A 16051-nucleotide genomic window follows, 5' to 3' on the forward strand; every position below is an offset into this window, starting at 1 on the left:
CTTAATATACTAAATAAAAGAGAGTATAAGCCCGATGCCAACACTCAATGGTCATTGCTGGTGGCCAATGAAACCTGCAAATGCCAACTTCTCTCACTTCAGTATTACATTCTAAATTCCACACCAAATAACTAGTCTCATAATTTAGGAGAAGCTTTGATTTAAACTGTGTTTAAAATATTTTCCTCTTAGTAAGGAAACTGTCCCTCCCTCTTTTCTCTCCTGTCTTCCTAAAACAAAAACATAAACAAAAGTCTGTCTTTGAAAAGGTCGTTTACTGATACATAAAAGCTACATGGGTATACGTTTCCAGGGAGACTTAAGCAAGAATCTAAGCACCAAGTCCTTTGAACAAATTAATTTTAGAAATTAGACGTAGCTTTGAAAATGGTTACAAGGGCCCTAAAAATTGAAAACTTATCACCATCAGATTCAGGGGAAAGACATGAACTTTTTCATATTTAAACAACATCATCAAGCTAATTTCCTTATGCTGTTCTTTTCTCATGGAAAAGTGAAAGATAATTCAGGTACTAGAAAGGCAGTCCCAGACTGTCCTTGTGTTTAACCAGAAGAGCCTAAAGCAAACAACTGCGGCTGAGAGAGAGTTCCATGGAATAGACATTCCCTAGGGAGGAAGTTCTGCTAGGATGAACCAGTAACGAAAGGTCTCAACCATAACTGGTTAGAAAAGCCCTTGATAGGCCAGAAAAAAATCTATTTCATCTCCATTTTCCAGAGGAGGAAACCAAGGCTAAAGGAAGCTAGGTAACATGTCACTGATCTGGCAAATGACTGGACTAAGGATTAGGTTCAAATACGTCCGATACAGTTGACTAAAAAGCCTTTGATTCTACATGAATGGACACTGCCTCTGATTAGCCAGGATCCTCCTTTGTAAACTGAGGTCTTGGACTAATAAGATGATCTCTAAGATCTCACTGGGAACAAATATTCTATAAATCAAGGGCCTAAACACTGCCCTGAGATTCCAGCCACCAAAGTCCCTGCTCCTATAATGCAGAAGGCACCCCCTGGCCCTCCTTCAGCCATGCATCCCCCAACAAAACCAAGAGTCTGAGGACCAAGGAGATGTGCCCACTTGGTGTCACTGCATGACCCTCCACACACATTCTAAAGTCTAGATTCTAGACCAAGCTCTGGTTTTAGGGATTCTGGAATTCTCTGCCTCAATGACCACCTATAGCCTGTTTCCAGGCCTGAGTGGGTCTATTCACTGGATCCATTCTCCCTGGGGTAGGCCACGCCTCCGCATTGCCCAGGACAGAGGGTTGGTTAAGAGGCAGCTGTTTATAGGAGGCAAGTGTTGGAGCGTGAGAGAGCAGAGCTTAGCCACGTGGCCTGAGGTATCCACACACGTGCACCTGGAACAGAGCCGGGGGTGAGAAGAGAAGCTGGGTAGGAGTAGGGGCATGCAGGGCCTGCTCTTTCCACTCACTTTGACCTGCGAAAGTTAAGGCCATAGGCACGTTTTGTTAGGCTGGTGCCTACGACTGCTTCTTTTAGATTTAACTAACGTTATATAAAAATTGAGGGATTTTGCATGAAAACCGTGATTTATAGCATCCCTTGAAGAAAGAGCTGGCCACTTCAATGCAACATTCTGTACTCAATCATTCTTTGGGATTCAAAAGTGGCAACCCTCTTTTATGGGTTGGCCAAAAAGTTCGTTCATATTTTTCTGTACGCTAGCTCTAGTAGCGCTTAGTTGTCTTTAACTTCATTTGAAACAATTTTGCTAGTTGTATTGTGACAGCTGTCATATCAGCGTGCATTTAAAAAAAACTTACCAAAATTGGGGAATTTTTGTGTAGCCATTTTAGTATTGAAGATGGAAGAAAAACAGCAACATTTTCAGCATATTATACTTTATTATTTCAAGAAAGGTGAGAACGCAAATGAAATGCAAAAAAAACCCCAGATTTGTGCAGTGTATGGAGAAGGTCCTGTGACTGATCAAACTTGTCAAAAGTGGTTTGTGATGTTTCGTGCTGGAGATTTCTCGATGGATGATGATCCACAGTCGGGTAGACCAGTTGTAGTTGATAGTAATCAAATCGAGACATTAATTGAGAACAATCAATGTTATACCACGCAGGAGATAGCTGACATACTCAAGTATCCAAATCAAGTGTTGAAAATCATTTGCACCAGCTTGGTTACGTTCATCGCTTTGGTGTTTGGGTTCCACATAAGTTAAGCGAAAAAAACCTTCTTGACCGTATCTCCGCATGCAATTCTCTACTGAAACGTAACAAAAATGTTCTGTTTTTAAAACAAATTGTGACAGGCAATGACAAGTGGATACTGTACAATAAAGTGGAAAAGAAGAGATGGTGGGGCAAGCGAAATGAACCCCCACCAACCACACCAAAGGCTGGTCTTCATCCAAAGAAGGTGATGTTGTGTATATGGTGGGATTGGAAGGGAATCCTCTATTATGAGCTCCTTCCGGAAAAGCAAATGATTAATTCCAACAAGTACTGTTCCCAATTACACCAACTGAAAGCAGCACTCGACGAAAAGCGTCCAGAATTAGTCAACAGAAAACGCATCATCTTCCACCAGGATAACGCAAGACCGCATGTTTCTTTGATGACCAGGAAAAAACTGTTACAGCTTGGCTGGGAAATTCTGATTCATCCTCCATATTCCCCAGACATTGCACCTTTGGATTTCCATTTATTTCAGTCTCTACAAAATTCCCTTAATGGAAAACATTTCAATTCCCTGGAAGACTGTAAAAGGCACCTGGAGCAGTTCTGTGCTCAAAAAGATAAAAAGTTTTGGGAAGATGGAATTATGAAGTTGCCTGAAAAATGGCAGAAGGTAGTGGAACAAAAAGGTGAATATGTTGTTCAATAAAATTCTTGGTGAAAATGAAAAAGGTGTCTTTTATTTTTACTTAAAAACTGAAGGAACTTTTTGGCCAATCCAAATAGATGGGGGTTGGGGGATGGGGGGCAGGATTGTCTGTTTGGCCACCTTCAGTGGTTTCAGGTAAAGCTGCCAGCTAGACCTGTGTAGCCAATGTCCTGTTTTCTGTGCAGCTATTTGACCAGGCTCATACTGCTCCCTTATGTTACCACCTACCTGTCCTGGCAGGCATCTGAGCACAAGACACCTGAGTTGAAGAAACCTTAAGGTATTAGCTGAATCACCTCACCTAAAATTAATCTAACTGAGCTTGTTTTGTGAACGAATAAGTGTGATTTGATGTGACTGAAGATATAACCCCTGGCCTCACAACTCTCTCACTTAAGACAAGAACATGCTGTAATCACTTGAATTGAGAGAGAAGTCTCTTTAACTCTCCATCTTTCTCCGGTTCAGGGCACACTGGATGAGCACTTAGTTAAAGAGGTCCTTCCTGACTGTGCTCACAAAAAGAAAATTACCCCCTTAAAAAGCTTTGTTGAAAAATAATGAATTCGAACAGTGAGAATATCATTTGTATCCTCGTGTTGGAGTCTGTCTTTAAAAGAAGGGCAATGTTGTTTGTGCTTCCATGTGACAATAATATTTTTTCTGGATGTTGAAAACTCTAGGGTGACTCTAATTTCAGTTCAGATCAGAAAGCACCAAGATATGGTTTATGAAAGCAAAATTAATGATGCCCTCAACATCCCTTCCTGGTTTTTTTCTCCTCATCATGTATTAATCTGCTGGGGATTGTTCTACATGTTAAAATACAAAGTATGAATTGCTGTTAATACGCTGTTGCCAGGTTAAAGTACTAGAGAATGTGAAGATGTCAGAAAACAAATCCCAGAGCGAAATGAAACACTGGTTTCCTTAGCTTACAATTACCATACAAATAGACTCCTTCTGAATTTAAATTACAATGACAAAAAAAATCCTTTACATTCACTTAAACACACTGACAAGAATGGAAGGGCAGAGGAGCTGCACACTGCAGTTCTGGGGCTATTATCACCATTTCTACAGTTTCACATGCAAAAACACAATCAGACAACACACTCTCACTTTGAAACTTGGAAAGTATCATGTTGCAAAACATTACGGCAGATGACATTTCTTGAATTAAAAGCAAAAATCTGTTATCTTCAACCACAGGGAAAAGTTATTATAAACAACGTATGGAAAATCTAACAAGCACGCAGAGAGAGAAGTGGAAAAAAATGACAATTTCTCTAAGTGCAGTTGTAAATGTTTCCAGGATCAAAAGCTTAACTTTAGAAACACCCGGTCACATCCTACTAACAGTTATCATCTCAGGATGGGAAGGCTATTTGCTAAGCAACAACACATCCAGAGGTGGCTCAGAAATGGCTTTGGTATAGAGCATGAAACACCCATGACTGCACAGGGGAAATGCTATCTTTAAATAGATGCTTGGCAAGGCAAATTCCCATACAAACCCAGGACAGTGGGGAAAGGATGTGTAACAGGGAAGAACCAAATCTGACTACATGTTGGAGCTGTTTCTTTTACTTTAACCTTTGCTTCCTGTTGCTTTTGTTCACTAAAAGGATGCTGTCTATACACAATGGCCTGCCTCAGGGAACCCTGCCCCTCTGCCTGAATGTTAAACCAAAGTGCGTTTGTTCAGGGAAACATCCTGGCCCTGTCCACCTGTGAATGGCTGCAATAAAGAAGAAATTAACACATCCCCTTGCCGAGGCTGGCCATTCCCGGAGACAATTGCAAATCTTATGGCCTTTTTACTTTACTTCACTTGCTCATCTCCTCTCCCTCTCTGTGCTAGAAAAGAAACTGACATCCAAACCCCAATAAGATGGTTTTTCAAGAGACACTAGTCTGCCATCTTCTTGGTCTGCCAGTTTTCCAAATAAAGTCGTATTCCTTGCCTCAGCACCTCGTCTCCAGATTCACTGGCTTGTCGTGCAGGGAGCAGAGTGAGCTTGGTCTCGGTAACAGATGTACCTGACCACCTCTGCTTCCACACCTTCATGTATAGGTCTCTTCTCTCCTTGACACCTGCACATTTTAAAAATCAAGTTCACATCGTCCCTACTCCCCAGCCTTTTGGTTTGGAAGGTATAATGCATGGCCTCTCCACAGAGAGAGTACAAATTTGGACCCCCTCATTTGTAACCTTTCAGAGTAAGAATTCTGGCAAATTTATTCTCTCACTAATTTATCCAATCATTCATTTATTCATTCAACAAATAATTTACTAAACATCTACTACTTGCCAGTCACTGTTTAAGACAGAATATACAGGGGTCAACAAACAGACAAAAGCCCTGTCTTCATGGAGCCTCCATTCTAGTGGGGAAATAAAGAAGAAGCAAAATAAACAGGTTACAGATATACTCTGTTAGATAGTGGTAAGTGTTTATGAGAGAAATAAAGCAGGGAGGGGCATAGGAAGAATTGGGAATTGCAGTACTAGATGGGGTGGACAAGGAAGGCTGCTTTAGAGGGTGGCACTGGAGGAAGGAACTAGTGAGCCAATCATGCAGGGGATCAAGGGGAAAAGCATTCCAGGCATCAGGACCAGAGGGGCCCACAGCCCCAGGGCGAGAGTGTGCCCAAGTGCACAGGTGACAGAAGGCAGGCAGTGAGGAGTGGGGCGTGGGGGGCCAGAGAGGGGAACCCATCAGAACCGTCCTTAGAGGCCAAGGGAAGAACTTGTGCTTTGACCTAGTAAGACCGAAATTTTTTGAGCATCTGTGGTACAGTGAACGTTAATTAAAGCACGTGCCTCTGACAGTTCAATAAGACATGGGCACGGTGTCTGGCTCACCTCATCTCAAAACCTGTCGTAAGGGAGTTAGTTGCTTCACTGCCGTAAGATCCAACCACAAGAATGGCCATTCCCGCTCAACAGGAGCTCCCTGAGGGCTGAGGTGGCCGGCTAACCCTGCCTGTCCCCAGAGGAGGGCGCTGCCCATCGAAAGCACCAGGAGTCTTTGTCAATTCTGAGAGCTTTCCTGGTTGGGGACAGGACTCTGGGAACCTCTACTAAGGGTGATGACTCTGCTAAAGGTCCAGGTTTCACAGTGTGATTTACTTCCTAGGTTGGAGGAGACAGGTCAGGTGATGACAGTCTGTCTGTACTAGGGTATGTTTGATTTGTGGTTAAAACAGATACGTGGCTCTACATTTACTTTTTAAAAAAACTTTTACTGAAGTATAGTTGATTTACAATGTTGTGTTAATTTCTGCTGTACAGCAAATGGATTCAGTTATACATATATATATATATATATTCTTTTTCATTATGGTTTATCACAGGATATTGACTATAGTTTCCTGTGCTGTACAGTAGGACCTCGTTGTTCATCCATCCTATATATAATAGTTTGCATCTGCTAATCCCAAACCCCCAATTCATCCCTCCCCCACCGCCTCCCCCTTGACAACCACAAGTCTGTTCTCTGAGTCTGTTTCTGTTTCAGCTCTACATTTAGTTTTGAAAGGATACCAGCTTCTCCTCACCAACATCCTTTTAGAAATGTATTCACTTTAATATTTAGCTGAGAACTGTATACCCCCAAAAAGAACCATCTGAGATTCTTCTTTCCACAAGAGGCCTGACGCCAGGGTTCAGGCATGCTCCTCCAGTGCATGGAAGTATTGGTTTACAGTCATTCTTGTCTTGACAAAGAACCCAGGATGCAGGGGAAATTAAAGCTATTTATGGGTAAGGAGCCATTTGTTCAGTAGGGATCAATAAAAATGACATGAAGTACTGCAAAAATTGTAACAAAAGTCTGAAGACCCTGCCTATCTTAAGGGATGACGTGTTATGCCTTTTGCACTCCCAGGGCCTAGCACAGCACCTGACATGGAGAAGGTTTTCCATGTGTGTTTGCTGAATCAATTAATTCATAATTATTACATAAGTCAAGGCACAATAATATCAACTCATGGAAGGCCAGAAAATACTGAGTTTAGTTACGATGAATTTATGATACAGACCAAACCCACAGGTACACAACACGCTGCTTCCAATATTTTGTTTCTAATGAGGTTTATAGACATCTGGCCATATTTTTATCACAACCCCTTTCTTTATTTTAACTCTCAGTACAATGGTCGGCCTTCCTCAGAAATAAAGGATCTAAGTAAGATTGCTTAGTAACCGAGATTTGTCTGCCGCTTTTGATTCTCAGGTATAAAATTCTAATTCTAGAGAACTTTTCCATAGGTGGCCTAGGTAGACTTTCATCTTGCAAAACAGTTTATTCTAAACCTATCATAGATAAAATGTGTGAGAGATTTAATACCGTGAAGCATCATATAAATTACAACTATGATTGCAATTATTATTATATGTATTAGCAAAGACCAACTCCCATTTTCCTCCTGTTTATAAAAGTAAAAGGCATTTCCCAAATAATGACCTGCTTTCCCCGCTCCACATGTCAAATCACATTAAAATCCAACATATTAGAAGGACAGCATCACAGAGGTAGAAGGTCACTGTGACATTGTTTTAACCATGCCCACACCTTTAACCATTTCAGTTAATGTTAAGACCTGCCACAAAATTGATGCTGCAATCCCCAAAGCACTTTGATAACCTAGGATTAACTGATTTAAAAAAAAGACTAAGGACCACTTAATTTTCTTTTGTGAATACTTAGGAAATTTCCAGGACTGTGTACATTCTGATGACTTGTAGACTGTGTCAATATAAACTTTCTTTCAATTCCTCAGAGGCAACTGAATCCAGAGATGACATTTTGAAAATAGTTCAAATGTCAAATGGAAGTTTAAACAAAAGCAATTAGGCAGGAGAATTTCAACCATGGTTGGACTTCAGAAAGGTGTAAGCGCTCTTTTCTACAAAAGGAGTTCAGAAATCCCTGAGCAATGTTAATAAATGATACATATTATCCAAAGCATTTATTTCCTTCCCCCCTCCCTCCCTCCCTTCCTTCCTTCCATGTTTCCTTAGAGCATCTGCTGTGTGTAAAGCACTGTTATTGGAATGGAAAACAACTCCCTATTTCCCACTGTACCCTGGTGCCTACTTCAGTGTCTGGCACACAGTAAGGGCTCAATAAACAACACTGAGTGTTGAATAAATGAACAAGTAAACAAATGATAAGTAAGAAACACGCCTTTCTACTCTGAAGACTCTTGTTTTCTTATAATACAAATGCCAGCACATTTCTTATACTATGAACAGCCTAAAAAAAAACAACAGAACATTTACATGGCTTTATTTGCCTTTGCCACAGATAGCTTGGATGTTGGAAACCAGAAAACCATACCAGAAGAAAACTAGAAATCACCTCAGAGATTAGCTAATAGGAATCCAAGTAGACAGTGAAAAATGAAGTTGCATAATTGTAGGGAAAGCCTAGTAACTATGACCTATGTCAAAAAAAAAAAAAAAGAAAAGAAAAGAAAAGAAAAGAAAATCATCCAGAATACTGTGATATACAAAGGTACTTATATTTAAAAAAAAAAAAGTATAGAATGGTTTCCTTTAGGACAAGAGGACATCAAGCAAGAACAATGCTTTGAAGGTACATGAACAGTTTGAAGGGACAGAAATTACTGGAATAAAAACGTTCTCCCTTAGTCAACAGGGAAAGCTTCAGAGCTCATAAGGTTTATGTGACAGGAGTTTCATGAAAAGAAACTTCCCTCACCATCTTACCATCTATGATTAATTTTGAAAATAAAGTGGGCTTTGAAAATAATTTGTTTCCAACAATTTTCTTTTACTGGAAATGGACCAGAATTGTACCGTCCCACATGGTGTTCATATAGAGGCAGCCTCTTCATCAAAGCAGTCAGTCCAGGAGAGGAGCAAAACCAGCCCTGTGATCACTGAAATTAACACCACAAAGCCTGGTTACAGATGCTGTGCACTTTTACTCTGTGGGAGGGGTCTTCAAAGTCACCCTTCAGAGCCTGGTGATTCTCAACCTACTTACTATTCGAATCCCTTATTTATACGATGTCTCAGCAGATGAGAAGCATCAAATTAGAAGACAGAGCCCTGGGAGAGAGAGGCATGCTGATAACAGAAGCCAGTGCTGTCAAGCTGAGCTTAAGTGAGGAAACCCAAACAGTAGTACATTTGATGGCCCCAGACAACCATTAAGATTCCGGAGGGAAATCCTGTATCCATGACAGACTACGTAATTTGCAGGGCCCAGTGCAAAATGAAAGCACCAAGCCTCGTGTTCAAAAATTATTAAGCATTTCCAGATAGTGCCAGCAGAGCATTAAACCATATATAAGTGGCCCTTCTGAACATGGGCCCTAGGTAACTGTCTGGGTTGTAGGCCCATGAAACCAGAACTGCTGGTATCGTCACGTTCAGCATACTATGCTTGCTGAGTTGAAAGACACATTTAATACACTTTAGGAAGTGATTCAGAAACACAGGTGTTTATTGTAGTTTTGGCACTTAAAGGTTTTTTTTTTAATTGAAGTATAGTTAATTTATAATGTGTTAGTTTCAGGTGTACAGCAAAGTGATTCAGTTATATAGATCTATATTCTTTTTCAGATTCTTTTCCATTATAGATTATTACAAGAAATTGAGTATAGTTTCCTGTGCCCAGTAGGTCCTTGTTGTTTACCTATTTTATATATAGTAGTGTGTATATGTTAATCCGAAACTCCTAATTTATTTCCCTGCCCTGCCCCATCGCTACTCCCTTTGGTAACCATAAGTTTGTTTTCTATGTCTGTGAGTCTATTTCTGTTTTGTAGATAAGTTAAAGGGTTAAACTTCAGTTACCTGGGAAAACCACTTATGTGTAATTCCTCTATCTTGGGAGGTACTAGATATGACTAAAATTCCAACATGTAACTTCAATAACAAGCTCCAGATTCAGCCTCAAACACAGGTTTTCCCTTTGTTATAAAGTGGTTTTTTGTCTTGTAAAAACAGCCTGTTTGTTTTTTTAGGGCTGAGAAGTTTCCTATTTCTTTGTGTTCCTCCCACACCTATGTAGAGAGTCCCAAATCCACAAAGGCGTATTAAATCAGAAAGGAATGAAAACACAAAATAACTTAAGCCATCTACTAATTATGATAACCCAGCAAAGCACTGATAGAGATCTATCGAAACCATCTCTGGTATTTCTAAACATATGCATGTAAATATAAATCCACTAGGTATATTTGATTAACTATAAAAGTGAGACTTTGGAGACTGATTATCAAAGCCCACTTTACATTGAAAATCATTTCATTGGACACTAAAAACACTTAAATACAAAATTATAGAAATATGTCTAAATCTAGTTTCATAATAAACCATTTTAATAAATAACCCTATTTCCCGTACATGAACATCATTTCTTCAGAGAAAAGCATTTCTCACTGTGACAGAAAACAATTTAACTAAGTAAAAAAATGAACAATTTAGTAAGTACATTGCCAAGATAAAGTATGTCTTTATAAAATAGGAAATTTTACAGAGAAGAGAAATTAACTTAAGTGGTAGGAGGTAAAATTGGATTTGCCTTCCTTAACTGAAGTATCTGTAATGGCAACATATTTAAAAACGGTGCACTGGCAAAGGCTCAGCACTTTCTACCTGTAATAGTAAGTTTCTAAAGTGATGGATTTACTTTACATCTCCTCGCTCATGATCTCAGATGTTTTCCTTCCGAAAATAGCCTATAAATATTATAACATTTATTATTGCTGGAAAAAAGTCCCGTATAAGCCCTTAATATTATTTACTTAATCTATTCATTTTAAAGCTGTGTGACAGCAGCAATCAATGACAGCTGACGGTGAAATAATTCTGCACTCTTAGATCTTATAGAGTAGGGTTCTTCTTTTATCATCCTTGGACCCTCTATGCCTAGCACAGTATACTGGTGTACAGTAAGCACTCGTAAAAAATTGAACATTTAGTATATATGTGATACCTTCAAGGCTATTTAATCAGACTGATTCTTCGTCAATTTTCAAGAAAGTATTCTTTATAAAGCACATTTTGATGGAAGTCAAGAATGTTGGATGCATTTAATAATAACTATGATAGCTAACATTTGTTGAGCGCTTCATATGTACAAGGCTTAGCTAAGTGCTTTATAAAATACATTGATATGTTAAATCTTAGCAAAAACTGAGTTAGTGTCCCCATTTTCCTGATGGACAACCTGATCCATAAGAGGTTAAGAAACTTGTCTATCACCATAAGGTTAGTATGTGAACGAGATGGGGCGCCAATCCAGGAAGAATCCATGCTTCTCATGGGTGTACTTGGCAAATTTCACAGGGTGAAACTCAGAGAAAACAGGTGGTTATCATGTACATCTTGTTCAAAAGATTAAGGATAAATGGAGTTGTCTAAAACAGGATAATTTGCTTTTAACAGAATTGTTGGCATATTTTCCTATGGAACACTACAGATAAAATTTAAACCAGCAAATATCCATCTAAGAACTATTAATAAAGAGAGACAGGGCTTAATCCAAGCACATGCTGGAGACCACAGATACTTTAGGTCATGACCCACAGAATTTCACAAATAAAAGATGAAAAGTGATGGTCAACATTCAAGCTAATGTAGATGAAAAATCCCAGCAATGATGTGACTTATAAAGACAAACGCCTTTCACTGATTTCTCCCTTAATTACTAAATCTAAAAGCTCCTTTTAGGCTTTAACCTTTGTGCACAACTGACATTAGAGAACAGTTCTTCTTTCTTGAGCCTCTCTCCCGACTTGGTTTCCACAGCAACAGTCTTTTATGGTCCTTTCATTTACGAAAGAGACACCTATACCAAACTTTAATGGAAAAAAGTATGTATTATTTCTGCAGGGTACGTTAGAAAATCTAAGGGCAAAGAGTACAGCTGAGTGTCACTAACACCTGGACCAGCCATTGGAAAGCCTTCAGGGTCAAGCCTATCAGAGCCTGTCTGTCTCTCCCTCAGCTGCTTCATGCCCATAGCCTCTGTCTTAGTCCGTTTGGACAGCTCTAACAAAATAGCATCAGCTCACTGTTTTAGAAACAACAGAGATTTATTTCTCACAGTTCTGGATGATGGAAGTCCAAGATCAAGATGCGGTAGATTCGGTGTCTGGTGAAGTCCCACTTCCTCCATCTTCTAGCTGCATCCTCACATGGCAGAAGGGGAGAGGGATCTCCCTGAAGTTTCTCTTATGTGACACTAATCCTATTCATAAGGGGTCCACCATCGTGAAGTAATTACTACCCAAAGGCCCCACCTTCAAATACTACCACAACAGTGATTGTTTCAGCATATGAATTTTAGGGAGATACAAATATTCAACCACAGTTGTCAGGTTTACAACTCTTCAATTCTACCCCCACTAGAGATTATCTCTGAATCCCAGCAATAAATTCCTGGGAGAGAGAATCTTGGTCCCAGTGTCAAGGAGGGAAGGATTGGGGGTCAGTACTCAGAGAAAAAGGGATGATGTTGTGGGCTACAGAGATATCTCTAACGTTATTTATAACAAGGTATCTTCTCTGTGAGATTTCAAGCCTGATGCTCCTTTTCACTACATCCCGAAGACTGTCTTCACCTCTTGTGTTCACCCTTTCTCAGAGTTACCAAGTTCCAGTTAACTGTATTTCTATTCTGTCTCTCCTATCAGTCCCCTTCTTTTCTTCCCTTCAATGTCACTGTCACCTAAAGACTCAAAGACTTAATCAGACAATATGGATGCCAAATTAGCTAAAATAAACTCCATACATATGAAGACAATATCACTTTACATTTACTGAGAATTTACTACATGCTAAATGCTTATTAAAGTACTTTACATATATTAACTCATCTAATCTTGGTGGTGAGCCAATTCATTAGTTAATGAACTTATCCCCATTTTCACAGTGAAGTAAACTGAAGCTCAGAGAGGTTAAGTAATGTGCCCAACATCACACAGCTAAGAAGTGGTAGAGCTGGGATTCAAATGCAAAGACATCTGATTTCAGTGTCCAATCTCTTGGACACTACTCCTTGTGGCTTCTTTCCTCCCAGTGTTATTATGAAGCCCGACCATGATATTGAATGGCAAAGTGGTAAACAGACATTTGTCCTTGTGCTATGAAGTCACGAGACTACTATCAGTAACTCACCCCAGGTTGGTTTTGTAATTTTATTGTTATATTTCCATATGCTTTCCTAGAATAATCTACCTCAACGTGAATAAAGTTTATGGATTTTTAAAACACTTGTTCATTTTTATAAGAATGTTGAGAAACTAGGAACAAAGTCATTTAAAAATGACAGCAAATACCAAGGCCAGACTATAAAGCAGCAACAATACTAAAACTGGACTTTGGGTTCTCAAGGTCAATGGTGAAACTACACTTCATCCTGTATTTACTATTCAGGTAGAAACTTCCAGTGCTTTGAAAGAAAAGTGCTTCCAGAGAATCCACTTTAAATGACTGAAAAGTGACAAAATAAATGAGACTCTGATGAGATTCTGATTTATGAAGCACACCAATGATACTCAATAGTAACTTCCACATGGCCTTGTGAGTTACATAAAAATACTCCCACGGGCTTCCCTGGTGGTGCAGTGGTTGAGAGTCCACCTGCCGATGCAGGGCACACAGGTTCGTGCCCTGGTCCGGGAGGATCCCACATGCCACGGAGTTGCTGGGCCCGTGAGCCATGGCCGCTGAGCCTGCGCGTCTGGAGCCTGTGCTCCGCAACGGGAGAGGCCACAGCAGTGAGTGGCCGCGTACCGCAAAAAAAAAAAAAAATACTCCCACAATTGGCCCTGTAGGGCATGAGAGCACCACCCACGGAGGATCTTTCAGGAGTCGTGAAATGATTCTAGCAACTCAATGCCACACAAATCACTCAGCAAATCCCCTATCCCTTTTATTTATTTATTTTTAAAATTTTCATTGTAGTATAGTTGCTTTACAATATTGTGTTAGTTTTTACTGTACAGCAAAGTGAATCAGCTATACATATACATATATCCCCTCGTTTTTGGATTTCCTTCCCATTTAGGTCACCACAGAGCATTGAGTAGAGTTCCCTGAGCTATACAGTAGGTTCTCTCATTAGTTATCCATTTTATACGTAGTATCAATAGTGTATATACTCTCCCTTTTAGAACTCCCCAAATCATTAAACTTAACCAGATCATAAGTACTGCAAAACAAACAAAAACGATCTATCTAACTAAAGCCTGGATTGACTAATGCAAAAACTGCTAAAATTCTTAGGTTCCATCATAAGTGACATCATATGATGTTTGTCTTTCTCTGTCTGGCTTACTTCCCTTAGTATGATAATCTCTAGGTCCATCCGTGTAACAAGTATATACGGAATCTAAAAAAAAAAAATGATACAAATGAATTTATATACAAAACAGAAATAGACCCACAGACACAGAAAACACTTACGGTTACCAGAGGCAAAGGTGAGGGAGGGATAAATGAGGAGTTTGGGATTAACAGATACACACTACTATATATAAAATAGATAAACAACAAGGACCTACTGTAGAGCACAGGGACCTCTACTCAGTATTTTGTAATAACCGAGAAGGGAAAAGAATCTGAAAACGTATATATATATATGTATGTATAACTGAATCACTTTGCTGTACACCTGAAAGTAACACAACATTGTAAATCAAGTATACTTCAATAGGAAAAAAATCTGAACAATATATTAAAAAAAAAAAACTGGAAAAAAAACCCTGCTAAATTCTTAACATTTGGTGTAGTAAGAAGAGCACCACATACTATGAGTCCTTGCTTATACCAACCACCTTTACTCCCTCAGGAGAACTCAAGCTTCCCACCTGTACCCTTGGTCTGGCCCTTGCATAGTTTCCAGGGCCTGCCGTAAAGAAGTACCACAAACTTGGTGGCTGAACACAACAGAAACTTCTTCTCATACAGTTCTGGAGGCTAGAGGGTGAAAATCAGGGTGTCAGCTGGGCCATGCTCCCTCTGAAGGGAGCCAGTCCTTTCCTGGCTTCTGGTGGATGCTGGGAATCCTTGGCATTCCTTGGCCCGTGGCAGCATACCTTCAATCTCTGCCTCTATCTCCAGCTTCCCATGGCCATTTTCCCTCTGTGTCTGTGTCTGTGTCTCTGCGTCCAGCAGTCCTTCAATTAGGGTCCACCCTAATGCAATAGGACCTCATTTTAACTTGATTATATTTACAAAGACCTTATTTCCAAATAGGGTCACATTCATGGGTACAGGGGGATTAGGACATCAACATGTCTTTTGAGGGGACCCAATTCAACCTCTAAATACCTGCAAAACAAAGAGTGTGTACAATTATCGAAAGGAATTCCCTGAGCCCCAGAGTCTTCAGATCATTAATGCATTCATTGAGTTGCTCACGTTTTCACTTTCAATGGCATATGTCTTTAGCATTGGAGACCATTAATCAGCGCAACCCTAGTTCTGTATGACTAGCTGGGTGACCTTGAGCAGGTCACCAAGGTGCCCAGAGGCCCAGTTTCTTCCCAGGACTGTGGTAAGAGCTAAATTAGATAATATGTGAAAACACAGGTCTGGCTTGGGCACAGAGCAGACCTGCACTCTGGCTTCCCTGGCTTAAGGTTCCTCTTCCCACCTTTCCAGCACCCCTGGGAGGGAGAGGGCACACATCAGGGAGTATCCAGGAGTCCCCCTAACAATGTGGGGGAAGAATGAAGAGAGGTGGGCAGTGGTTTCAATTAAAATTCACTGCTTCTCTCAGAACAGAAGAAAGTAATAAACCAATGCAGTAAATTACTGCTGTGGAATTAATGCCCAGATAAAAGAAAGAAAAGGGAAATTTACGACCTTAATCAATCTCTTTTTTCATATATACATATAACTCCATCATCTGCTTTATTTACATGACTCTATCACCCTCCCAAATAATTCTCAGTAATTTCCAGCAGCAGCTACGCCTGCAGCTGAGCCCCAGGAGTAGGCTGGGTATCTACCAGAGATATAGGAACACCGCCCCTCCTTCCCACCTCTCCTCAGTGGGCTAGAGGACATGGAAGAGCATGGAGGCCCAAGCAACACCACCAGCCACACAGAATGAGCAGCATCCATCGCCTCGGGGAGGCGCCTCTGAGCCACCTGCATGTGCAGGGGCGG

At 40.2% G+C, this 16051-nt stretch overlaps 1 protein-coding gene across 11 annotated transcripts in view; it reads right to left on the minus strand.

The window, feature by feature from the left end:
• Positions 1–16051, minus strand: part of FAT3 (FAT atypical cadherin 3) — a 708211-nt gene that overhangs the window by 367343 nt on the left and 324817 nt on the right. The window contains exon 5 of one of the 11 annotated variants that reach the window (XM_032640650.1): positions 2537–2783. The exons of 9 other annotated variants lie outside the window; for them this stretch is intronic. In XM_032640650.1, the coding sequence (XP_032496541.1) occupies positions 2716–2783 (68 nt within the window). In that variant the 3' untranslated portion in view covers positions 2537–2715. Of the gene's footprint in view, positions 1–2536; positions 2784–13085; positions 15073–16051 lie in introns of those variants that run through there. One more of the 11 variants, XM_032640648.1, reaches the window with a different exon arrangement.

This window comes from Phocoena sinus, chromosome 8 (genome assembly GCF_008692025.1).
Source record: "Phocoena sinus isolate mPhoSin1 chromosome 8, mPhoSin1.pri, whole genome shotgun sequence".
NCBI classification, from domain to species: Eukaryota; Metazoa; Chordata; class Mammalia; order Artiodactyla; family Phocoenidae; genus Phocoena; species Phocoena sinus.